Genomic DNA, 25902 nt, shown 5'->3' with positions numbered 1-25902 from the left:
TAGATAGATAGATAGATAGATAGATAGATAGATAGATAGATAGATAGATAGATAGATAGATAGATAGATAGATAGATAGATAGATAGGAGATTTGATAAGACAGGAATACCAGCGCAATAGAACTTGATGCATACATATACATATGTTTTATACATATATAAAAAATGTTTTAAAAACCCTGAATGTTGTAACTGTAACTATACAGTTTTATGTTTACATCTAATACTACAAACTGAAGGACATTAGCTTCCTACTTCCTCAGTGACCTCTATACTTGCCCTCCGACCTTAGTGATCCGAACAGTCTGAGCAAACTTACTCCAAAGCCAGGCCTCAGTACACAGCCAGGTCCCCCAAGAGTTGTTCATCATATCAGTGAAAAGATTGCACTTCTTCTGAGTATCTAGTCTGTTTGTTCATCAGCTGACACAAAGCTAAATAACAGATAAACTACTGATGACCACAACAAAAGATATTCTTTGACAGGAGACACACTATGATAGACTAACGTGCAGATTAATACAATGCCTTTCATAAACAAAACAAAATAAGACATGAGCAACCGCTTTCAAATTTCTCTGGTAGAAATATTACCTCAGTACAAAAATCCATCAAGTTACGTGAAGCTCCCACAATTAAGGATTAAAAACTAGTACTTAAAGTTCCAAACATATCCATTTCTAGCAAACCCTTACAGACACACATACCAATATTACATAAACCCAAACACAAGTTATTCTGCTTCCTGGCCGGGTTTATCTTCTTGCATTGAGCTCTCACACAGATGAATGTTTTGCTAAAAAAAAAAACCAACACATCCGTATGGTTGGATAACACCTTACCAATTAGATTAAAACAGTCTCATAAACATTTCTCCAAAGAAAGTGGTTAAAGCAATAATCTGTTGCATTAAGATAATCTCCTTTCTAAACAAAAAGATCACCTAAGTTGCTGTATCTGGATCAAACCAAAAAGAAAATCAACTACTGGGAATCAAATTATCTAAACATGAAAACTGATGCTGTGACTCAACCCAGGTCATGCTGTTATAAGCAAATAAGGACCAAAATGTAAATATATATAACAATGTAAGAACACCTCTACTGATAAAACAATGAAATTTAAATAACAAGTTTTATTTTATTTTCTATCTAAATATATCTATCCATATTAAGACTTTACATTGATTTACATTCATTAAAGTTATTGCTTTTAATATTCACCCTAACCCTAACTATTACCAGTATGTTCCTAAACCTAACTTGAATCTAAAGTTAATTCACACCATACCTCTAAACTTACTCTGTAACATTTAAAATGGGATTTCACCACATTAGGACAAACCTATGGTCCTCAGAATGTTAGTGCTTGTACCTGAAACGGTCCTACATCGGAAACAAAAACAAGCACACACATACACCATGCAGAGGACCTAATTCAGGGATTTGAACCAGGGCTTTCTAAACAGTAACAGTGCAATCTGTTACTCCTTTGTCTATTTCTAGCTATTAGTAACAATATCATTATTAATTTCAATGCTCATTAAAGAGAAAGTTGAACATATTCATAACTCTCACAGGACAAGGTTAAAAGCTGGTGAAGGTTCTCAGTCATCCAGGTCATAGTCATTAAAAAGAAAAAAAAAAGAAAAAAACAATCCACTGGACTTGGTTTCCAAGTTTGAAGATGTTTCGCCTCCCATTCAGGAAGCTTTTTCAATTCAAAATGTCAGAAATAGCTTTGAGGTTTTTTCTTTTTTTTTGTTTTTATTTTCAAAAGTCAAGGTTAAAAGTAATCTTTTAATTTTCCCCAATGTTTTCCCCAAACTAAAGTACTGGCAAGGTTGTAAATAATTTGAATTTGTAATCCTTATTAAAATATAAATATAACAAATAATAATTTATTTCACAATTAAAGATTTCCTGCTTACGTTTTATTCTCTATTAAAATGTACATTTCCAGTCAGAAACTACAGTGATAAACAGTAACAGAAGTGATACAAATTTGAACCTGCCCGGGATTTTTTTTATTTATGAGAAAAAGAAAAAGAAAGTATAATCTAAAATTTTCTGGGTGATCTCATTTGGCTTTTAACTCCCTCATTTCAGGAAATGAACTATGAACCTAACCACCAACACACACAAAAGATTTTCCTTGATACAGGTAAGATTCACAAGCCGTTTGAAGCAAATTTCTTTCCTTTATTTATTATGTTTTTACCATAACAAACCCCTCTACATATTACACATGCTACAGTACACACCAAGCACTCACCAATAAATGGCTCCCTCTGCTGGCCCACTGCTCCTCTCACCACCTGCAGTGGGTGGGTTCACCAATGACAGCTGTGCTGTGATTCGCTGCTCCAAGAGGAGGCTGCCATGACTCGCTGGATGCTGCACAGCATCCCATCCACATCATCAGCAGCAAGAGCTCCTCCATCCTCCTCGCCATTCCTCCGTCTTTTTTCTCCTTTTCTGCTTCTCCTCCTTATACCACCATCCTTGCATATTCATTCCCTTTCTCTTTCCCCCCCGACAGGAGCAGGTTGAAGCAGAGGACTGTGTACACAGCAGGAACGGCAGCAGCGGGCAGACTTGTAGGTGAGCTGGGGCCTGATCCCCCATAACCCCCCATCCTCCACCTCTTTTCCTGCAGCACAGGCAAGACATTGCATTCTCCTCAGATCTCTGTCAAGGACTATCTCTCTGTAAACGGTGTGTGTGTGTGTGTGTGTTTGTATGTGAGAGTACCACACCCTGGGATCATTTCTACTTAGCTGATGGAGTACATGGGTGGAGGTATATATTTATATTTGCATAGTCTTTAACCTGATATTTCTGCATTCATACTGAAACCAGCACGTCTCTTACTCTGTTACGGTGATGGAGCTGTTTGTTATTTTGGCTCCATTGCACAGTTAGTGCATTCTTTAGGCCTTGGCAACATCTTTATCCTAATCTTATGTAGAAACTGAATTTCTGGCACCACTTCATGTGTTGACTCTTCTTCATATCTTTCCAAAGCTATCCTCTTCTTTAGGTGCTTCATCTGATTTTCCTTCCTCCTGAAACTCCACTTCATCTTCTTCTCCCTCCTCACCCTTCTTCTCCTTCTTGCTGTTCACTGTCTCAGGATGCCTAGGTTCAGGATGCTTCAGTAGGCCCCAGCAGCATGGGCGGAGCCTGGGTGGGAAGAGAGATTACAGATTGGAGCCTTCCCCTCCGGACGGGCGAACTGGCGGGCCACCCTTCCTCTTCTTCAGATGGGTGAGGACGCTGAGAGCCCCAAAATCAACCATACCTTCCTGAGAGACTACGTTACTGAAGGTGGGTCAATGCTCTGGCTGTGTGGGTCACAGATTGAACAGATTTATTACTCTTGGGTAGGAAAGGAAGACATGCTGCTTGAATTAAGACTTTTGGATTAAATTTCAAGGATTCATTTTAAAATTTGTTCTCTAATTGGTTTCGTATATTTTGATTTAGAATTTGGTTTGTGTAGATTTTTATGTTAAGACGTGGAGAGTTTTTTTTAATGAATATTGTTTGTTCATTTGCTAATTTCCTTATTTGCTCTGCACCTAAGGGTTTTTGTCTTACCATCACATGTTGTTTTAGGTCTCATGGCAGAGAGATATCTAACCCACTTACTGTGCTTATTGAAGGAGCCTAGGCCTAGTTTTTCAAATATTAAATCTAAGAATAAATTGTCATGTGTTGGCATAGGCCAGCCGTCTATATCAACACATTTAAAGGGCAGAGGTTAAAAAGCCTCCAATTTTCTGCCTTGAGTTGTTTTTTTTTATTCAGATACAAACAAAAGCGTTGGGATGACCAAATTATCCTGCCGTAGATCGATCAGAGAGCAGAGATCGATCGGTGCAGTGTTTTTTAAGGTCGATATAAATTATTTTGGTATCAGTCTAACTGATCCCAGATATGTTCTGATAATTTTTTGGGGGGGAGAAACTTTTCTAAAGTCTCAATTTAAACAATAAAGACACATTTGTTAACAAATTGTTCATTATATAACAATTAATTAGCAAATGGAAGTATTTGCATGCATGCAGCTAAATGTATTGGTAACATATTGGTCTAAACATTTTGCACTTTAAAATTAATGTATAAAATGATGCATTGAAAAGCTAACTGCAAAAGATATCCAAATGTGTGAAACAGCTGCACACTGCTGGTCAGCTAGCTAAAACACTAGTACTACATTTTACTTCACAACTAATAAAAAGGAAAGAAATGTCCATTTGCAAATTATGCAAACAATTAAATTGAAATGATAGAAGTTCTACTAGGTTAAATCAAATTGCGACTTTTGTTTAAAATTACTGTCTAAATACTTGTTATGGATTCTTATAACTACAACTGACAACTGGCAGCTGGAGGAAATGACAAAATGTTGAGAGCTTTTTCCTGCATTTTTAACCATAGAGACAGTAAGTTAGCTCAAAGAAAACACTGATGCTTTTCCTTCACTAAATGGTAAGATTTTGCAACTTTAAAATATTTCTGATTACAAAAAAAATTCACTGTATTGAAAATGAAACTAGTGTCATCCTTTAGAATCTCATTCTGTCTATCTTGATCATCATTTGTTTTTTGTATCATCCTGAATAACTGAATCCAATGTCCCTGTACCCCTTCCAGCTGATGTCATCTCTACAGTGGAGTTCAATCAGACAGGGGACCTGCTGGCCACAGGGGATAAAGGTGGCCGAGTGGTCATCTTTCAAAGAGAGACCGAGGTCAGGTCACCTTGTGGTGATGACAACTCTCAGTTTCTGGCACATTCTTCAGAATACATTAATATGAATGCTAAAAAAGTATCTGCTGGCTTGTATTTTCCTGTTATTTTTTCTTAGCCTAAGGGTGAGTTTGAAGAGGCAGGCGAGGTGGGGGACTCGGGAGAGTACAACGTCTACAGCACCTTCCAGAGCCACGAGCCTGACTTTGACTACCTGAAGAGTCTGGAGATAGAAGAGAAGATCAACAAGATCAGATGGTTGCCGCAGCAGAATGCAGCACATTTCCTGCTCTCCACCAATGGTACATAAATGCTTAAACTCTAATAGGAGGCCTTATTGATTTTGTCATTGAAGCTTCGGAAATCATGTAGGTAAAGGCGACAGTATTAGTCCCAACCTTTCAGGCTCCATTTCAACAGCGGGTACTACAATTCTAACCTTTTGTACTCATATTAAAGAGAGACAAAATGTCTTACTTGTTGAGGGAAATAAGGGTCAGAATGGCCCAGTCTATACAGTATCTAGTTTTGAATAACTGTGCTCTTGAATATTTCTGTTGCAGATAAGACCGTCAAACTGTGGAAGGTTAGTGAGCGAGACAAGAGACCAGAAGGATACAATCTGAAAGATGAGGAGGGACGGATCAAGGATGTTTCCACCATCACCTCTCTGAGGGTACAGCAGCATGCAAACACACACACACTGTTATGTCAAGTTGTTTTTTTATTTGCGTCACAGTCAACACACAAACAACTTGTTTGCCCTTCATGAGTTAGTTCTTTGAATTCTCATTTTTAACTGTACACATTTTTACCCGCTTCCATTCTTTATTTCTCTGTTTAAGGTGCCGGTGTTGAAACCAACAGATCTGATGGTAGAAGTTCGTCCAAGGCGCGTATTTGCAAATGGACATACATACCACATCAACTCCATCTCTGTCAACAGTGATGGGGAGACTTACCTGTCTGCTGATGACCTCCGCATCAATATGTGGCATCTGGACATCACCGATCGTAGTTTCAGTATCCTCTGCGGTTATGATTTGTTTCAAAGTATTTACCCAAATTGAATTTTAGAATGGTCAATTGAATTTGGTTCAGTTCAATTTCAATTCATTCATTCTACTTTAAAAGGCACATAGGTCCAATTAATTTTAGATTGTGTATATATGTTGATTCAAATACCTTTAAACTTGAGACATTCCAATATCAGCTAATCACATTTTAACATTTTGTTGTGATTACACAGAGCCCAATAATGTCCACATTATCAACTAATACAGACAAATTGATTTTATGAAATAACCCAAACTGGTAAAAAGGAAGGAGGTGGTTTTTTTCAGTTGTTGATTTTGCAGCAATACCTTCGTCTTCACAAAATGTGGCAAAAGTGGAGAAGAAAAACTCTGTGTAACTGCCATCTGCTCACAACAAGCTGGGTGCTGAAAAGGCAGGAAGTAATTAAATTCATTTTCAATGCATCCATTCAGCTTCTGCTGCTTATCCATCAGTCTCAGGGGGCTGGTGCCCTCCAGCAATCTAAATATAGTTCACCCTGGACAGGTCGCCAGTCCATTGCAAGGCTTATTTCAGTTTATGTACATATTATACTGCCAGTTCATATGTGCAGTCTCAGGGCACTTAATAGAAAAAAAAATACAATTCAAACCAGTCAGGCAGACCGATCCCAAGTCAAGTATATAGATTCTGAATTGATCCTACTTATCAACTATTGCAGACAGGTTTATTGCCTAAACTGGTAAAGTTTAGACAGCAAAAACAACAACAACAAAACAATAGTGTTTGATGAACCCAGGAAACCCAACAGATTTCAATGATTTACTGCTTTCCAGCCTATACTTCTCCATGTCAAGCAAAATACGAGCTAGAGTGATTTATATCAGAAGAAAGAAAAACTAAGCCCCAGTTTTGCGTTACCTTTTAAATTATTTTCATATTTGTTTATCACTTAATCTCTTGCAAGAGGTTTCTTCTCAGATTAGGTAAAATATATCAATTTAATCTTTAGAATTGACCAATCTAGTGGAAGGGTCCAATCAATCTTATTTTTCTTCAGTAAATGTAATTCTGTTCAGTTTAGTTTTATACATCATGTTATTGCACTTTGAAAGACCAAAATGTTGCATTTTTCCAACTACATTAATGTGAACTTTTATTACTTATGTATCTAAACGGCTGTTTTGAATAAGGAATATATCTTAAAAATATAACCATTAGGAATGCACTTGAAAATGTTTAAATTTTTTGAAAAAATAAAAACTGATGATATGTTAACATTGCCAATTAAAATCCAATCTGTGTTATATTATGATATCTAATTTGTCATATTATGCAAAAAACGTTATAGAGGCAAAATATATTGTAAATTAAACTTGTGCAATCCTGCTCATTTAGAAAGGACTACAGTTTCTGTAGTTTAATAATTCTTCAATCTGGATTTTTCTATTTTCCTTCCACTGTGTTTCTGAAAAATTTTCTATTCTATTCTATTCTATTCTATTCTATTCTATTCTATTCTATTCTATTCTATTCTATTCTATTCTATACCCTTATTCTAATGTATCCTATTCTATACTGTTCTCTTCTGTTCTATTCTAAACTGTTCTGTTCTAATCTATTATATTCTATACTGTTCTATTCTATTCTGTTCTGTTCTGTTCTGTTCTATACTTTTCTATTCTATGCTTACATTTCTATTCTATTCTATTTTATGCTGTTTTGTCCTGTTCTATTCTCTTCTTATATAGTCTTGTTTTAATAATGTTTCAACCACATTAAGTAGCATAACCCTTCATAAGGTTGTGCTAGTGAATAATCTGTTCATTAATTTGGGTGTTTGGTTCTGCACACATTGTGATTTCAGTGCAGGCCACAGCATGTTGTATAGACTCCCTTTAGTGTTTTCCTACTCAAATCAAAGCTGACCTAGAAAATCTTAGATGCACTATGGAAGAGAACTTGAATAATTCACTCTCTGCTGAGCCTCATAGGACCAGAGAAACACAAATAGAATGAAGTGAGGAGCACATTGTGCATCCATGTTCCATCTTAATTGGATCCATTATTTGTTGATATTTATTTATTTGTTATTAATTTGACTGTAAAAAAACAGGAACAAAAATAACAAGATGCAGAAACCCTAACAAAACACTATTGTTATTTTAGTTTATTGCTTAATTTTCCTTATTAGAGCTTCTTCTCAGACATTGTAGACATCAAACCTGCGAACATGGAGGACCTGACGGAGGTGATAACAGCAGCGGAGTTCCACCCTCACCACTGCCACCTCTTTGTGTACAGCAGCAGCAAGGGGACCCTGCGCCTCTGTGATATGAGGGCCTCAGCTCTCTGTGACAAACATACCAAACGTGAGCATGATTTGAAATTAGAAAATGTATTGTGGTAAACCACAGAAAAGGGCATTAGGAAAGTCTGCCTCTGCTTAATTAACCCAGTTGTGTTTTTTCAGTTTTTGAGGAGCCTGAAGATCCAGGGAGCCGCTCCTTTTTCTCAGAGATTATTTCCTCTGTTTCGGATGTTAAGTTCAGCCACAATGGGCGCTACCTGCTGACAAGAGACTACCTGACAGCTAAGGTGTGGGACCTTAATATGGACAAAGGCCCAGTTGAGACCTACCAAGTAAGAAAGCCTTTTTTCATATCAGTTGAGCTTTTTACCTTTTGGCAGATTTAGCTTTAAAGTTATTTATATCATTCCTATTTTTGTGGTTTAAAAGCCAACTTACCTGTTCAGAAATAAGCTAAACAGTGTGATGTCTGAGTAGTACAACATTTAGGCACATTCTCTTTATGTGTGGATTCTCTCTTCCTCCCAATCTTCAAAATTGTCACGGAGATATCAGTATGTACATATAGAAATAGTGTGTATGTATAGATTTTCTTAAATTATGCATCTGTCTAAGCATTCTTAGACAATAGATGAATGTTATTTTTGCCTGAAAGTAATCTTAACTTTTTGTAGTGAACCACTTCAGAGTCTCAATAATCTGTTCAGGGATATAAAAATAAGTGTTATGAAGTCATTGTTTATCGTCAAGGACTAATTATGAAGATTAGGGTGGAAAGCTGTTGTAATAATGGTATTATTGCTGGAATGCCAATAGAAAATGTCATCAAATAGCGCATAAATCATTTTTGACATGCTATTTTGCAGTAGAGAGTGCATAAGCACAGATTCTACAAGTTAAGAGATGTCTGTCTGATGTCCTAAAAATTGTTCTAAATCTAAACATGCCAGGGGTACATGCACTGTTACATTTAGCTATGTGTAACCAAGTTCTAGATTCACCAAAAATCAACTTTACAGACATAAATATAATCTATAGCAAGTTCTTACTTACTCATAATGTAGGGAATCTCTGTGTTTAAGGCTTTTTCTCCTTGCATAAAAAAGTATGTCTGCTATGTTAACTAATTTGTATTTTACCGGTAGGTTAAAACAGGGCAATATGGCAACATCATATATCTACATAAGGGCAAATTCAATTCAGTTCAATTCAGTTAATTTATATAGCGCCAATTGACAACACATGTCATCTCAAGGCATTTTACGATTCATCAGATCATACAGTCCAATTGATTCAAAGTTTGCTATCTAAGGAAAACCAGTTGATTGCAACGACTGATTGACTCGAATGCAATCCCTCACACTAAGCGTGCTTGTAGCGACAGTGGAGAGGAAAAACTCCCTTTTAACAGGAAGAAACCTCCAGCAGAACCAGGCACAAATCTGTTCTAAAATATATGTTTGAACAATATATGTATGTAAACATTATCTCTAAATATAATGTATATTTTAATATTTGAAATGTGTTTGTTATTGTTGAATTCAATGGTGATCTGTGACTACATCCAAAAGCAGGCTGAAAAACAACCAAACTTAATTTCTCTAACCAGGCAAGCCAACAAAAGAAGTGGCCTTTAGCCATTCCTATGTCAAAACTAAAGGAATGCTGCAGTTTTTCTTTTTCAATGATATAACACCAGACCAGTCTGGTAAATGTAGTTATATTCAATAAATTTAATAAATTTGAAAATCACTTTTCTTTTAGTTACTCAAATTACTAAGTGAAAAAAACACTATATATGTGGCAATGTACTTGACAGAGACTCTGGGCAGAATTTGATCCCACAGACTCACAGCTGAAAGTCGAAAACCTGTTGGACAAAAGAATATCCGTGTGCCTAAGTAGCCAAGACGCATTGGCAGTTGGAACCATAGTGACAGTACCACACTGTCACATCTCTCCTCTTTCCATAAGCATGTCTTCGTGCTCCACACTGGCTGTCACCACCATTTATGAATCCATGGGCCGTTTGCCGGTGTTGCACATGGATCCTGCCAGCTACGCCAGAATGTAGAACACATGATTTTCACCCAGGATCTGTTTGATCAAATCCCACCTGGGCCCTCCATTGTGTTCCTTGTCATGTTCAGATTTAAGATTAAAAAAATTGGGATAAAGACATATATGTTTAATTCAGATTACAGATCTGATAAGATAATTGTTAAAACTTTGTTTCAATAAACGACTTGGTGAGTTCCCTTGAAAGTGTTTGAGAAAGTCCTTCCTAAAGCAGTATGAGGAGCTGGAATTTAGTATAAAAAACAAAAATATTTATTTTAAAATTCTTAAAGACATAAAAGCATCACTTAAAATGAAAGAAACCAACTACTGTGTTATTTGATGCTGCTTGTAATATTACTACACTCCTGGTTGATTTATTTTGTAAAAATGTTTGTATCCTCAACCAGTAGTTTAGGTCATGAGTCAATTCTGATACCATTTTATGGGTCAGAAACTGAAACGTTTGAAAACCTCAAGAATAAATCACTGCTGCTTCTCCCAGAGAAAGACAACTTAGTAAAGAGCCAATTTTTAAAAAAAGGACCTGTTTAGCCTCTGTAGTGCAAACTAAAATCTGATCTCTTTTGGCAGTTTTAAAACAATTAACTCCTAAACAGCTATTAGGTCACACTTTGCCATTTATAGTAAAAAAAAAAACTTTGCTTCTTTGAGGCTCTTTGTCCAATGCTTTCATTTTTTTATTTCTTCTTCTTTCAAAAGCAATTGATCCTTTTACAAACCTGACACTTCATCCTTCACTCATCCATATTTTTAAGGAACAGTTGCTTTCATGGTCATATACTCTTAATGAACGTTTCGTCAAACAATTAAAACTAGACTCATAAATATAAATGACTTAACCCGCTCCCTGGAAATAGTGTATAAATAAGGAATGATTCTGGGCTTTTTATAGTACCATATATACATCTGTATTTCTGCATGCAATATACCATAACCTAGCATAAATAAAACCTTACTGTCCCCACCATCCCCAGGTCCACGAATACCTGAGGAGTAAGCTGTGCTCCCTCTATGAGAATGACTGCATCTTTGATAAATTTGAATGTGTCTGGAACAGCTCAGACAGGTAAGTGATGGGTAGAGACAGTATGCAAAATAATTACATCTGAAAGCAAATTAGACGAATCTGTGACTGCATGTCAGTTTGATGCTCCTAATACCTTGGCTCTGACATTATCTGACACTGCAATCAATGTTGGAGACAGTCTGTGGAGACATCAGATCAATCTCCTCACCATGTACATTTTCCTTGTTATCCACTTCTCTGGTCCCCCATAAACCTTTCTTGTTCCTCTCCTATGACCTAGTGTGATCATGACGGGAGCGTACAACAGCTTCTTCCGCATGTTTGATCGTGAGACAGGGCGGGGTGTAACCCTGGAGGCGTGGCGGGAGAACAGCAAGCCCCGGGCGGTGCTGCGTACCCGCCGGGTGTATACGGGCGGGAAGCGTCGCCGTGGCGATGTGGGTGTTGACAGCCTGGACTTCACCAAGAAAATCCTGCACATGGCCTGGCATCCGGCAGAGAATATAATCGCCATAGCAGCTACCAATAACCTTTACATCTTTCAGGACCGTGTCAACCCTGATGCACAGACACAGTGAGAGGAACGCAAACACAAACCTGAAGCTATTTTGGTGTTTAAAGAATGCATAAGAAAATTTCAGCCTCTGGAGATGAGGTGGTTGATTAATGGCTTAATCACCGACTGATACTTAAAATGAAAGAATTTATTCACAAAAAAAAAGGTGTTGTCATTTTTCTAACCCTGAGATGTCCTCATATCTCTAGGGGTTATTGGGACTTGATTTTCTTGCTGCACTCTGCTCCTACTTTTCCAAGATGTTTGTGTAATTTCCCTCTGCCTGAGCAGTGAAGGAGGTGCGGGGACACCTCCACATCTGCAACGACTCAGTGCTGTTAATCACAGTGTCGCACCACTCACTAATCAACTCTTTTAAAACAAAACAGAAAGCGCTTCAGTGAAGAAGTGTCTAATGCTCCTGAGACAACCGGATGACTTTACAAGACATCAGTTTTTGTTTGTTTTAGTTTTTCAAATGTGGAATGTCTGCTATGGTTAAAGGGAATGTCTCTTTGCAACTTTCTTTCTTTTGTCTACCTAGTAACAACAGGTACTGACCCTCTCCTTTAGAGCAGTGCTCTTGGAGATTACACACAAGTCACACATAATATATTCACACTGAAATTGTATCACCAAGAACAGATAAACAGTATTTCTGCTATAGATCATAAGTCTTTTCCTTCTACATGTGATGTATACACTTTTTACAGTCAGGTGATTTCTTAAAAAGACAATACCTCTTTGTTTTAAACATGTTTTGTTGTGTCAACTGTAAATGAAGATCAAATCTCATGCAGAAAGGTTCTATGATCTTTTTAACAATGTAATTATTGTGTAGCAATACATATAGAGTTAATGGTGGATGAGAGGGCTGGGTGAACAGAATATAAGGCGACCCGAAGTCTTTTGTTTTTGTTTTTTACTAGTGTCTAGATTAAGGAAAGTGCCGTGCAAAAGCATTCAGGTCCCTTAACACTTCTACATTTTGTCAGGTTGTAACCGCTAACTACGTTTCTTTTTTTTTTTTTTGTTGAAATAAAGAGACAGACAGCTTTCTAATTTGCATCCAGTTCTCCATAAGTTCATACTTTGTTCGACCATTGGCTCAATTACAGCTGGAGGTGTGCATGTCCTCATAAGCCCTGCACATCACAAGTGGAGTTAGTTCAGACTTTGACTTGGGGGTTTTGGAATAGACGTTGATGTAAACCATCCCCCACTAGCTCTGGCTGCATTTTTAGGGCAATCTGTAAGGTAAATCTCCACCTGAGACTCAAGACTTCTAGAGCCTCTATCCACCTCCCATCAGTTTTTGCATCTGTCTTATTCCTTCAGCGTTTTGCATTAAAGCTAATAGTTCACTTTAAATTTCATGTGATAAGAACACCTTTTTCATCATGTTTACTCTGTGTGGCATATGGTGAAGTGCAACCAGAAGTTCTTATGGCTACCTCAGTGAGATATCCAAAGTCTGAGTTATTGTTTTATCATCCTGCTTTATTTCTCTTTAGGATGCTATTTATTTACTGTTATAAGATACATACTGAGGTATTCACAGAACAGCTGGATACCATTATTACTAATTAGTTAATTTGATTTAATAGAAATGCAAAACATACAGAGAACTATTTCTAATTTTATTTAACCCTCATTTGTTTTGCTTTTATTTCACAGCCGTGTATTAAGTTGTTTTGGTTCTTGCATACAATCCCAATATAATAAGGAGAAGGTTGGGGATATCAAAAGACAAACTTGTGGAAATGCTCGAGGTATATGAATACTTTTGCAAACCACTGTGAAGAAGACAAAATGTAACTGTTATATGTGCAAAAACAAAATGAGCCTTGTTCATTTTATAACACAAAAGCACATTATGAAAAGGAGTCAAAATAATTAGCACACTGTTTATTAAAGAGAAACCCTGGTCGGCTAACATGCTGACATGGCTATGTTTTTGTCTAAGGAGTGTTTGGGGGTCAGAGGTTATCATCAGTGCAATAGCTCATCATATGCATCATTGAAAGATCTTCAATGTCCAATTACTATAATGTAGATTTATCATAGTGTATCACAGGATTTAGTTCATAGCCGATATCTTATCGCACAGTTTGCTGCTTTGGGTTGTATTAAAGATGCAAAACGTGATGGACTGCTTTATTGCTTAGGATGCAGTACTTTGTTCTCAAGTGACCTTGGTCCTGACATGATTATGAAGAGGTGTAAATGCATTTTCATTAGAAATGGAGGAAAAACACATTTTAAAATGAAATGGGGGGATATGATAGGATTTTTTTTTAAACCAGAGGTTTGACTCTTGTGGAAAAGCTGTGAACTTAGGCCAAAAAAGGATTTTCATTGAATTTGTTTTGCTCGTCTGCTATCTATAAACCTGCGTTCTGTTTCTGCAAATGAGGAAAAAACTTGTGTTAAAAATGTGAGGATCCACAAATGAAGTAGTTTAAATGTCATCGAGTGACGTATAAATGCATCAGACTCACCACCATAGAGCAGGGAGAGGATTCGTGTTCATGATCACAGCAGCATCTGCAGCATGTTACCATTAATCAGTGCTTCTTACCTGTATATGTGTCATACTAAAAAAATATGTAAATTTGCAAAACATTCACGTCAGATGACTGAAAGGAATGTGCATTAATAAAATTATCTGAAATTAGGACATTTTTTGTCTTTGTGTTTATCTGAATCTGGCCATCTTTTATATTTAAAGTAGGGGGAAATACTGTGGTTCCGTGGTTTTCTAAACCTAGCATATGTCCCACTGACTATCTGTCTAACTGTCTAATTGGTTAGAATATTTTATATTAATTATGCTTTTAAAAGTGTAGTTGATTTCACCAACTATTTACGCAGCTAAATGCATCTTTTCCTTTTAAAAAGATAGCTCAACACAAACTGTTTTCAGACCTTTATTTCTGCTAATAATCATGTCTTCTGCAAATATGTAAGGAAACCAAACTATTTAATACAGCAATTGTACTTCAGGCTAATAAAAAACAACATTTTAATATAGAAACATCAGCTTAGTAAAATGCATATTTAATACCTGCTTCCAGGATGCTATATGAAAATGTATTGTTAATCTGACAAAGACCCATCATTGGAATGTATATTCCAATCTATGTAATATATAAAGGTATATACATTAATAGAGAATAAATCTCTCAGTTGGAGAGATAAGTGGCATCTTTGGATTACAAAGTCTTCATATTAAACATTAACTTTAAGGCTTTTTTTTAAACAACTTTCCTCCTTGTTCTACTTTGTACTTTATTCTGCTATATGATTCTCAGTTAAAAACAACAATTTTCAGCATACAAACACTATTGTAAATAGACACAATATATGAAAGACAATATCAAAACATACAGTAAAACAAGCAGCATCAACATTGATTTGACAAGTTTAACCTTTCCAAGCACAGTAATTTCATGGCAGCATATGTATACACCAACCATCTCTGTTTCTCCAGAGGTTTTGAGGCTTTGAGCTACAGCACATATTAAAAAGGAATATTCAGGGTTGATACAGTTAGAAATACATTTTTATCATGCACATTTATCATGCAAGTTTGTAAAATTAATATTTGATAATAAATAAAAAATACAGTTTCTGCTTTATTTTGGTAAAATAAAACAAACTTAACACAGCAAAAATAATTTTTACAGAAAACACAATTTCTGTTCCAGTAAAAGTAAGGCTGTTATGTTATGTATGTTGTGTTTTTATAAATTGTATCAGCCTAATTAAAGTTAACAGTTATACGACAGGTGATTGCAAATGTTTCTCTGTTGAAGCAAATATTAAGATTTGCATGCAGTTGTAATTGATTTTGCTTTAAAATTAATGCTAAAATAAACTTCATTACCTGTGGATGTCACAGGAAAGATTTATGCAACATTGTTGGAAAATTGGCTCTATGCACAACTCAACTACTTCTTTGTTTCCTGTCTTTATCTACTGGATGAACAAATTAATCTTGGATTAATCCATTAGAAAAAGCAAAAAAGTAGAAAAAGACAGGAAACAAAGCAGCTACCGTACATTCAGGAAGTGGTGGAGTTGTGCATGTAGCCCATTGCAAACATTTGATGTCTCAATCACCAACCAATAACCATATTTTCTCTTTGGAAATGAGAGGACAGACCAGCTGACATTGATGAAACAGTGTTGGCTAGCATAGACTTTTTTTCTGCAAAAGAAAACCTAGCTGAGATTGTTATAATATAACAGATCAGTTGATTAGTTTAAGTTTTTTAACTGTAAGAAATGTGTTTTATAATCTATTTTTAACTTAAAGGTGACAATAACCATCTTGGAATTAAATTTTTAAATGTTCTGTGATTTACCCACAGTGGTCAATAATTTGGATTCTTTAAAGAGTCACATTATTTTACAGTAGAAGTGTCTGAAGAGTGTTGAATAAGATTACATAATGTCATCCCTGGGTCAGTATTTCAGTTGCATCAATTCTATTGCAATACTGAACATGTGCAGTAATTACATGGCATTACATTTGCATGATTTAGTAATTTATGCTCCACCCATCTGCAAGTTATATGTTCAATTGGTTTTGAACATTCTTTACAAGAAAAGGTAGTTACAGAGATTTCATCAAGTTCTTATAATAAGATTTGGTGTTTCCCTCTTCACCTCAAGTATGGATTTTTGCTGATAGAAACGGTGAGAAGAAAAAGTCAAAAGCAAACTTCAAGGCTTTAATTGTGGTACGCCTGAAGTCTCTCTCAATCTTCACCTGCCGGCCTCCAGTCAGCCGTGAAGAGGGGCAGTCGAGGCAGTGTATAGCCTTAAGCTCAAAGGCTGGAGCCTTTGCTCCTAAACGGCCGTCCAGCTTAGTACTGAACTCCACTATGTTACCAGGTCTCAGATTAAGCAGAACTTGTTTAAATTCATTGCTAGCCATTAAGATTATATCTTTGGCTGGATCCCCTAACCCTGAACTTCCATCGTCGATAATACCCACTGTCACTTCAAATCGGTAGCTGTCGAACCGCTTGACATGGCAGGAGTGTTTGGCTAAAGCTTTTACTTGACACAACTCCTCTTCTTCTTGCATTTGAAGCAGCGTGGCTAGAGAAACTGAAGCCGACGAAGAACTGTTTGTTTTTTCTGCTACTGAGTTGTTTGCCAGTGTTGTATTCTTTGGCTCACACTTGGGATATGTCTCACCATACAAGCAGCGCATCCAGTCCCCAATAAACACTGGCAGTATGTTAATGACAGACTGTGCTCCATTTTCTGTCTCAGCAATGCGGGTGTGCCTAAAGCGCCCAGTCCAGGTGACTCTGTGTCCTTGCAGGTGGCTACAGAAGATCTGTGTCTGGGCCATGCCTTTGCTCTCCCATGCTGGAGGCCCACAAATCTGACTGTACTGGTTCCATGTCAGGGTGGAGTTGTACACCTTCTGTCCTTCTGCATGGTATACATAAACTGAGAACAACAAAATCACCATGGAAATGCAGAGTAGGATGAATTTGACTGGACCCCAGTGCATCAAGGAGCGGAAAACATTCAAAATAGAGGTGCTGAACCGAGTCCAGAGCCGCAAAGTGACAGGGATTGCACATATCACAAGGGTCACAATCACCTTTGTCAGCTCTAGCTCTATGAACCACTTGAAGATCTGGATGAACAGCATGGTGGCAAGGCCAAAAACCAGAGCAGGAAGGGCAAACAGGAACAGAAAGTATGCAACGCAGGTACGGATTAATCCCACGGCAGATGAATTCTGGAGGAGGACCACTGAAAATTCACACCACATGAAGCACACAAGGTATGGAATCAGAAAACAGTACGTCCCCCTAAATCCACGGGTTCGTGCCATGCTGAGAATAGGAAGAAAGAAAAAAACAAAACAAAACAACATGGATAATTAGTAACTGAAAACCAGCTACTACAGATTAATGGCATCAAAGTTTAGTTTACCAGCACTCACCTGAAAAACAGGTAAAACAGGTAGACATATAGAAGACAAGGGATGCTGAGCTTCAGAACCACAGATTCCCCCAGTGGGATTGTGGCAAATGTATGTCCACAAAACCGAAGTGTTGTCATGTTCTCTGGCAGAAGTTGAGTCAGGCAACACAGATTCGAGGCAACCTAAAAAGGATGAGCAATAGTTTTCTGAGTAAAATAACATAACTTTTACTTCACATTCTAATTTAACACTGGACTTGAACTGGGCCATTCTAAGGCATGTTTGGATCTATATAACTTTACATTGTAGATGTAGCTCCAGGTTTGCAGTTGTTTAGCAAACTTTCTTTATTCTGATGACTGATTAATCACAGCTCTTTATGATGCTTTTTATGTACTAATGTTCTCTCAAAGCATTAGAATTATACAATCAAGTGAAACAAAACTGAAATATAATGCAGGATCTGCTTTTAAAGGTCACACATAAGAAACACTAGCAGTTCATTATCTGTCCTCATTTATGATACCTCTATGCACATTGCCTGACGTGCATATGCTGCTGCAGCCGGGCTAAGGCTGTAGTAGCTGAGAGCGGTGAAGAATATGGCCACAGTGGAGAGCTCAGAACAGGGGATCCATTTCTTATCAGCAACGGGGAAGGAGAAAATGACAAAGAAGACAGAAATGATAAAATAAACGTATTGTTCCAGGTTGTTCCAACCGAAGTTGGTCTCAGCCTGCTCCACGTCAAGACCCGGTTCAAAACGAGTCAGCAGAGTTGTCAGGGCTCTAAAGTTCTCCCATGTCTGGAACAAAGGAGCAAAGGTTCAGTCATTTGATTTAAAGAAATACTGTATATACTTCCAACACAAAAGAGGAAAGCTTTAGATTAACCTTGCTGCTTTGGAATATCCTCAGAGTGCAGATAATCATGGAGACAAAGGACAGGTAGAAGACAAGCAGGGGTATAACAAAAGCAAACAAGTCAACAGTCAAGTTGCTGATGAAAAAGAAGAAAATGAGCGCATTGACGTGCTGTGTGGGGATGAGAGTGCTCAACCACTGAACTCCGGCCTTCGATGCCCAGTCAAAGAGATGCTCCTTCATCTCTATTACTGCATGGAGCGGGTATTGCAGCGTCTGAGGTTGAAAAACAGAAAGTAAGAATGGGAGTGTCATTTTCAAACCAAAAAGACTGAGAGTATAATTGATCAGACAAATACATTCTTTCAGTTATAATACCATCAAGTGTGACTTCATGGCATTGGCCTGGTCAGCGTCTGGCATCATCCCACTGTAACCAAAGCTCCAAGAATGTTTCCGGGCTTTCTTATGTTCTTTCGGGAGTACCTCTGACTTGTCCTTGGACACATAACAACAGGCGCCTTTGTCATTACTTAAATACTACCTATAAAGATATTGATAAAATAAATGGCAGCATTACCTTTCCTTCACTCACAGACTGGGAGTAACGCCTAGTTTTCAATGTGGACTGGCTGCCATTTTTAGGGGTACTAGGGACAATTCCCTCTGCATACATTTTCGTCATCTCAACAAAGTCATCCAGGTCCACCAACTGTTTGGCTGTGAAGTTTATAACAACTAATTACACAGAAAGTCACACAAAACTTTGTAGCTTTCCCTTATTTTTTATTTGTATACCTACAGTCATTGCTGACCATGCTCTCTAATACTTTCTGAGTTTGGCCCGAAGTTGGGGCAGGCATTCTGCTTGCTGTACCCCCTGCTGATGAGAAATATCCAGAAAGCTGATGAATGGATGTTGGCATGTAATGGGATATTTGTCAACAGCTGCCTTAAACTAAAATGTGTTATAGCAGGAAGCAGCACTCTGAGAAGCATGTACCATATCAGACACAAGTGGTTTCACAATGTAAAATCTGCCGTAAATATATCCGTCACCTACCCTGGACTGAGTTGACCTGGCTGACATTCTGTAGAAGCTCAGAGACAGCCACCTTCTTCTTCCTGTCCGGGTTGAGTCTCCAGTACATCATCATGGCTGCTTTGCGTACTGCCAACTCAAACTTACCCTCCTTAGACAACTTGCGCACGTCAGCCTCATTTTCTGGTGTTATACCTGGCAGAAGATAGCAGAGTGGTAAAACTGCTAACAGAAAAAAAGAAACAATTTGAATGATTTCAACCCATTAACTTATTTGAAAGATTTGTACCTTTTTTCTGAATCCAACAACGCTGAAGAAGTCTTGCAGCAGACTTTCGTCCCTGTTTGGCTGCTTTGATTAGCCAGTTAACTGCCAGGTGGTTGTTAAGGTCTGGGTCTTTCTCTTCAGCAAGGATCAAAAAGTGCTGACCCAACTAAAATGTAAGTGGTAGGGGTGGAAGTATGGAGAATGTTTACAGGTCATTGCTTCAGTTTATTGTTAAGTTGTACAGAAAAGGATGGATTTAAATTTCTATGACAGATTTTCTGACCTTAACATAAACTACACTACATTTACCCTTTAAACTTTTCCATTATCTGTCAGAATGTATTATGAGACTCAAAGTCATTTTCAGGGTTTTTTAAATTAGTAGCCCAAGACAATGTAATGTAGTTTAGTAACATTAAATAGGTATCAATTAGTAAATGTGACCAATTGCTATCAGAAGTCACCATATTATTAGAGTCTATTTAAGTTTTTCTGTGTTGATTGAATAATCACATTATTGCATATAGGCCTTATTATTAGCAATAGTTTTAAAGATGCGTGTGTGATTGAAAGATAGGATTCTGATATTTGGCACATCTCCAACGGCATGCACAACAAGCAATGACTACATGTTAGCAAATGTACTGATGGTTACAAAGGCACTCCCAAAACTATAAATAATGGATTCACCAAAGATTGTATTACTTAAATCTCTTTCTAACAACCGATTTGTAACTTGGTTATATTTTTTAATGTGAAATGTGAAGAGGATAATACATGAAGGATAATTCAAATATGTCTAAGTTTACAGCGGTGTGCAAGACGCTGCAAAAGAACTGTGGCTGTTTCAATTAATTTCATTAAATGACTACAAAATCCAGAATCCTGTAGTCCCATTGCTGAGTGTGATTCTGTCTTGGTTAACCAACAGGGGCAGCTGAGCAGTCCTGGACATATCAAATGACTGTTTTCTAATCTTAACCATCTTCACATAGCTTTCTTCTAACACACTTATTATCAAAGGTGGCCACTGCTGTTACAGGAGCTCTGAAGCAGATACATTATCTCTAAGGATTACCAGATATTGTACATAATGTACTAAAAAGAAACCAAATTTCACACAGTAACAATAAACACTAGTGTTTTACTATGTATATCTTATTTTGCGATATGTCTGACTTCTTTGGAATTCAAGTCCATTTCTTTTTGTACATCGTAACAAGCAACATCATGAAAGATCCATAACAGCAGAAAAACACATTCCACATCATCTGCAGTCCCATGTTATGTTTTGTTAATGACTGAAAGTGTTAACAACTTGTGCAAATTCAGAATATTTTGGAAAACAGATCATGTCTCTTAATGATTTATCAGCAGGGCAATGTGTTATGTAGTAAACTGGAATCCAGGGATCATTTTGCGAGCGGCAAAAAATAGAAATCCTCCAAGACTAAGTCATCCACCAGGACTGACAACAATGCCACAGTGTGGATGTGTGTTTGTGTGTGGGCGCTCCTGATTTGGAACATTTCACTATCAATATTGAGGATTGTTTGATTGCTCTCAATTAGATTTTTGACTAAAGAATGATTTAGCTTGTATTGAGGTTAGAGATAGATATGCATTAATAATGGTTCATCTTTGAGAACATTGTCAGGGTTGAGGCATAGATAGGGTTGAAAGTGATCAGACATCAATGGAACTCAATGCAACACATGGTCCTAAATACATATAGAAAATAATGAGTGTTTGTGTTCACCTGGGTCTGAGCCCTTGCATCACCCGTGTTGGCCTTCTCCTCCATCTGCTCCAAACTCAGCTCTACTTCTGGTTCTTCTTCTCAAATGGCAACAGACAAGGTTAATTGGCATTAAGATCAATTAATTCGAAGCAAACCCATTTGTTTACATGTCAGAGTGAAATAATATCTTCTAACAGTGTTACTAAGATTGGATTATTTTGCAGTCACATTTAAGTTAAAATGCAGTCCTGACGGACACAAACCTTGTAACCCAAGATCCAAAAGAAGAAAGGTGGAGTAAATGTGAAACTGTGAAACTTTAAACACGTCTGCCTGCCTGGTAAACTATATGCTGACAGAATTTAAGAAATTAAGCCACTTAATGAACAGACAGTTTCAATTTCACTGCAGTACTTGGTAATTATGTGAACTGATCTTGTGCCCGATGTGTGCTTTATCACAAAGGTTATTTTCTATTGGTCTTTTGTATAAAGCCCATAACCAACCCTAAGAGTCTGCATTTAGTTTTCACTCCTAGAATCTTCAATTATAAAAAGGTTTAGGCATTGCAGCCTTTAAATTATAGATGAAATCATGAACAAGGCTACCTTGAGCAACATTTATACAGTATTGTCTCACTGAACACGTGTGGGTTCTGTCCAGGAATTCAGGCTTCCTCCCATAGTCTAGAAATATTCCTGTTAGATAAACTGACCAAAATATTGTTAGGTGTCAGCATGATTGTGCTTTGTCTGTCCCATGTGTTTTAAGCTGCCCTGTGATGGATTGTCTAGGCAAAATACTGACTAATAGGGAACCTACAGTACACCTTAAGATGTCAGGTTTCTGTTTCTGTTATGTTTTTCTTTTGATGTTCAGTTTTGCTTTGTTCTTTGTTTTACAGTTTTTCATGGTTTAATTCTTATTTTGTTGTGTTCCTTGGGTTTTTCTTAGTTACTGTCTTAGTCTTGGTTCTGTTATATTTTCTTTTGAGTGTTCAGTTTTTCTTCACTCCATGTTTTATAGTCTTAGTGGTTTAATTCTTTTTTTCAGTTCTCAGGTTTTTATTTGTTGCCCTTTGCTGCCCTCTTGAGTTCTCCTTTTTCCCTTGCTCCTTGTTTCTGCTCTGCTCACACCTGCTCCTAATCTGCTTGTTAACCCTTTCTTTGTTTCAGTTTCCTACAAATACTCTCTCTGTTCTGTTCTTCTTTGCTGGGTCCTCGTCAAACCTCTTCAGTCTTCCTCCACTTTGTCTCTCTGAGCCTTCCTTGTTGAGTTTGATTCCCTGATGTCTCCATGGTTTTCTGGTTTGTTTTCTTCTTATTTTTTCATGTTTTTGATTTTTGGACTCCTGGTTTCATGTTTGTTTTTTGGACTTTGTTTTCACTTTGGATTTTGGATTCTACGTTGCCTGTTTGGACGTTGCTTTTTCAGTTTCCCCTTCATTAAAACAACCATAAATTCATCTCTGCCTGCCTGCCTGCCTCTGCTTTTGGGTCCTCAACCCTCAAACAAATCCTGACATAAGGGGACTAAGGAAATTAATGAATGGACATTGATGGGTACAAAGGAAACGCTAAAAAATGGTTTTCATTCTTGTTTTTCTTTTAGTCTGAGTCTGAAATAATTACATTTTAAGGATTTATTTTATTCAGTTTAATTTGTTTATCAGCTTTATTAGTGGTGTGAAGTGGGATTCTACTTTAATCCCAATGCCTTACTGTGGTTATCTTTGAAGTTAGATGCATGAAAAATTGAATGATTTGTTGGATATCATTTTGAATAGTTTATGATTTTTTTTTTTATCTCTAGCTTTCTGTAAAGTATTCAATATTTAACACATTTGTAGTTGTATAAATGATATCGATTTATAGTTCTCTAACAATTTCCATTTAGTTATTATTCTGATTAGAGTGTGTTTTATGCAACACTTGAAAGTGTGTTACTTTTCAAGCTACAAAATTCATTTAGATCAAAGTTTTTTTTATTGCATGGATAATAATAGCTACTTCTGTAGAATTTTAATGAATATACTTGAACAGTTTAGACTTAAATTAATTGCAATGGAAAACTTAAGAGAGACCATCGGGGCCTTTTTTTCCGACATCCTCAATAAATATTGTTTTTGTGAGGGAAATTATTCCAGTAACTACTGTAGCATAAACATGTAGAAATATGATGTTCCATTTTATAATTAATAGGACATTTTAGTCTGCTGTATGTATGTAGAATAGCCACTGAGTCTGCTGTACTCTGTGGCTATTCTGAGGACAATCTTCTTTTCTTCAAACAAAAATAATGAGTAGTGAGTTTTTCTTTAGGAATACTGTATGTTGTTGATTTAGACGTGCAAATATTGGTCAATTTCGGTTGAACAATCAATAACATTTTATTCTGTAAATATTACCAAGGAATTATTTTACCAACTTGCGTATGGCTTTTTTAACGTTTTTAAACAAGTTACAATAGCACAAAACGTCATGATAGCCCACGATGGGTTTTTAACCTTCCCCTTATTACAGAAATTGAAATATCAATCAGCATAGCTTTGCCTGTAGATTTATCTCTTCATCATTTCAAATTGATTCTTACCATCCTCATCCTCGTCTGCATCCTCTTCCTCTGCTCTCCTGAGTCTCTCCTGCATTATTACCCTCTTGGCTACAGAGGCAAAGCTGCGTTTAGTAGAGGCAGCTCCAGAGGGCGATGTGATGGATTCAGTCATCGTGTTTGAGCCAGAACTAGATGATGGAGGAGAGGCAGATCCGAACTCCAAAGAAGATGACATGTTGGAAGAGGCCAGTTGAGGTTTTTCAGCTCCTTCAGCAGTGAAGGGCTTTGACACAGATGGAGTAAAAGGCACTGGCTTTGATTTCTCCAAAATGACAGGTTGAATGGGTGATGAAGAGGAATCAGATATATTTCCAGGATTTGACTGAGAAGGTAACTGGTAAGGATGAGGTGGTGCAGTAGGGTTATTAGGCATGGGGGTAGAAGGAATCTGTCTGGGAGCTGAAGGAGGGGGTCCCCTCAGGACAGGGCATGAATCTGTAACGCTGACAGAGGGTGCAGACGGTGTATCCTTCTCCATTTTTTCTAAAACACAGATAACAAAACAGTGTGAGATGGTTTAATTAGATAACTACATTATATTTTTCAGTTTCAAGTTTAGAGTCAATGTAATAAAATAGCAGGAATATGGAAAAGTTAAATAGAATAAGTTGTTCTTGGAAGTTTTTTTTTTTTTTTTCATTTGTCAAACATGTTTTGCAAATCGAACAGGTTCTACTTAGAAATTAGGGAGGTTTTAACCTGTCAAGAAAAATGACCCAAGCAGGGTAAAGTAATTTTCAATAATGAGATTTTAGCCTCAGATTGAAAGTAAATTTTGAAAAAGACAGCCTGTAAACAAGTATTGATTTACTTTCATTAAGCTGCACACATTTTAATGTTGATTGTCATGTTTTCTATAGCTGTAAGTAGAAAATCATCACAACTAACATAAATAAATGGTTAAAAAAACATAAGGCTGTATTTGATTATCTGTAAAATGTATTTCCATTCTGGAATTAATTTACTGAAATCAGTTAAATGTTTAATAACACTGAACTTTGTTGTATGGCTCTGTGGAGCTTTTGGTTTATAATACTTAACAGATGAAAACAATGCAATGTAAACTGCCAAACCCTTCACCAAAACTGCTGTCACAATGTCATAAAACACACTTACTTACCAAATAAGCAGACACGAAAACCCTCCTTGATTCAAAGGTTTCAATCCATGCCCAGTCAGTAGAAGAAGGGTCCCAGTAATAAGACACTCACAGGCTGCTGTCAGACTGGTCTATAAACAACACCACAAGTTCATGACCCGCCCACTCCTAAAATAGGCCCACTGTTATTAGCAGGAGCAATAAATAGTAATCAAAAAATATTTCTTTTATCGATAATAAATCCTATTAACCTGTTTTGTGAATATAAACTATATAAACAATCTTATGAAGTATAATTTTTTTTTTTTAATCTGACATTTTCACATTTCCCTTGATTTTCAAGAAAACTAAGAAAAGTCCAGGAAAGTTTTGGGGACTGTGGCCTGTTGAGTTCTAGGATTTAACATTTTTGCAACAATAACTATACAAGGAGATTTGAAGGTTTCAGGTTAAAACTATAATTAAGTGCTGTGCTCACCCATGTGGCACCAGTGGGGGGAAAACTGTTGATGTTCAGGAGGGATTGGATGCTTGCACATAAGTAACTGTTTTTAAACAAACAAATG

General features: G+C 37.0%; 2 protein-coding genes across 5 annotated transcripts; one reads left to right on the top strand and one right to left on the bottom strand.

The window, feature by feature from the left end:
* The first annotated feature begins 2409 nt into the window (after positions 1–2409).
* Positions 2410–14449, top strand: LOC107085725 (serine/threonine-protein phosphatase 2A 55 kDa regulatory subunit B gamma isoform-like). 2 transcript variants are annotated; one of them, XM_015376235.1, is made up of 10 exons: positions 2410–2599; positions 3136–3329; positions 4662–4759; positions 4877–5060; positions 5322–5434; positions 5604–5781; positions 7983–8147; positions 8249–8418; positions 11143–11234; positions 11476–14449. In XM_015376235.1, the coding sequence occupies exons 2-10, from the start codon at positions 3266–3268 to the stop codon at positions 11771–11773; spliced, it is 1362 nt and encodes a 453-aa protein (XP_015231721.1). In that variant the 5' UTR covers positions 2410–2599; positions 3136–3265; the 3' UTR covers positions 11774–14449. The 2 variants fall into 2 exon arrangements, with proteins under 2 accessions (XP_015231721.1, XP_015231720.1); XM_015376234.1 differs by having other exon boundaries at positions 2410–2603; positions 11476–14448.
* Positions 14450–14659: 210 nt separating this feature from the next.
* LOC107085724 (wolframin-like) lies at positions 14660–25481 on the bottom strand. 3 transcript variants are annotated; one of them, XM_015376233.1, is made up of 12 exons: positions 25358–25481; positions 24217–24720; positions 21643–21722; positions 19905–20049; positions 19637–19810; positions 19376–19453; positions 19154–19293; positions 18952–19071; positions 18604–18849; positions 18237–18515; positions 17729–17892; positions 14660–17618 (listed from the first exon to the last, which is right to left on the bottom strand). In XM_015376233.1, exons 2-12 carry the CDS (start codon positions 24713–24715, stop codon positions 16427–16429), a joined length of 3117 nt encoding a protein of 1038 aa, XP_015231719.1. In that variant the 5' UTR covers positions 24716–24720; positions 25358–25481; the 3' UTR covers positions 14660–16426. The 3 variants fall into 3 exon arrangements, with proteins under 3 accessions (XP_015231719.1, XP_015231717.1, XP_015231718.1); XM_015376231.1 differs by having other exon boundaries at positions 14661–17618; positions 19376–19456; XM_015376232.1 differs by having other exon boundaries at positions 14661–17618; positions 19376–19456; positions 21643–21719.
* Between the last annotated feature and the right edge of the window lie 421 nt (positions 25482–25902).

Source organism: Cyprinodon variegatus, unplaced genomic scaffold, assembly GCF_000732505.1.
Source record: "Cyprinodon variegatus isolate N-32 unplaced genomic scaffold, C_variegatus-1.0 Scaffold131, whole genome shotgun sequence".
Lineage (NCBI taxonomy): Eukaryota > Metazoa > Chordata > Actinopteri > Cyprinodontiformes > Cyprinodontidae > Cyprinodon > Cyprinodon variegatus.
This window is presented reverse-complemented; position numbering and strand designations above follow the sequence as displayed.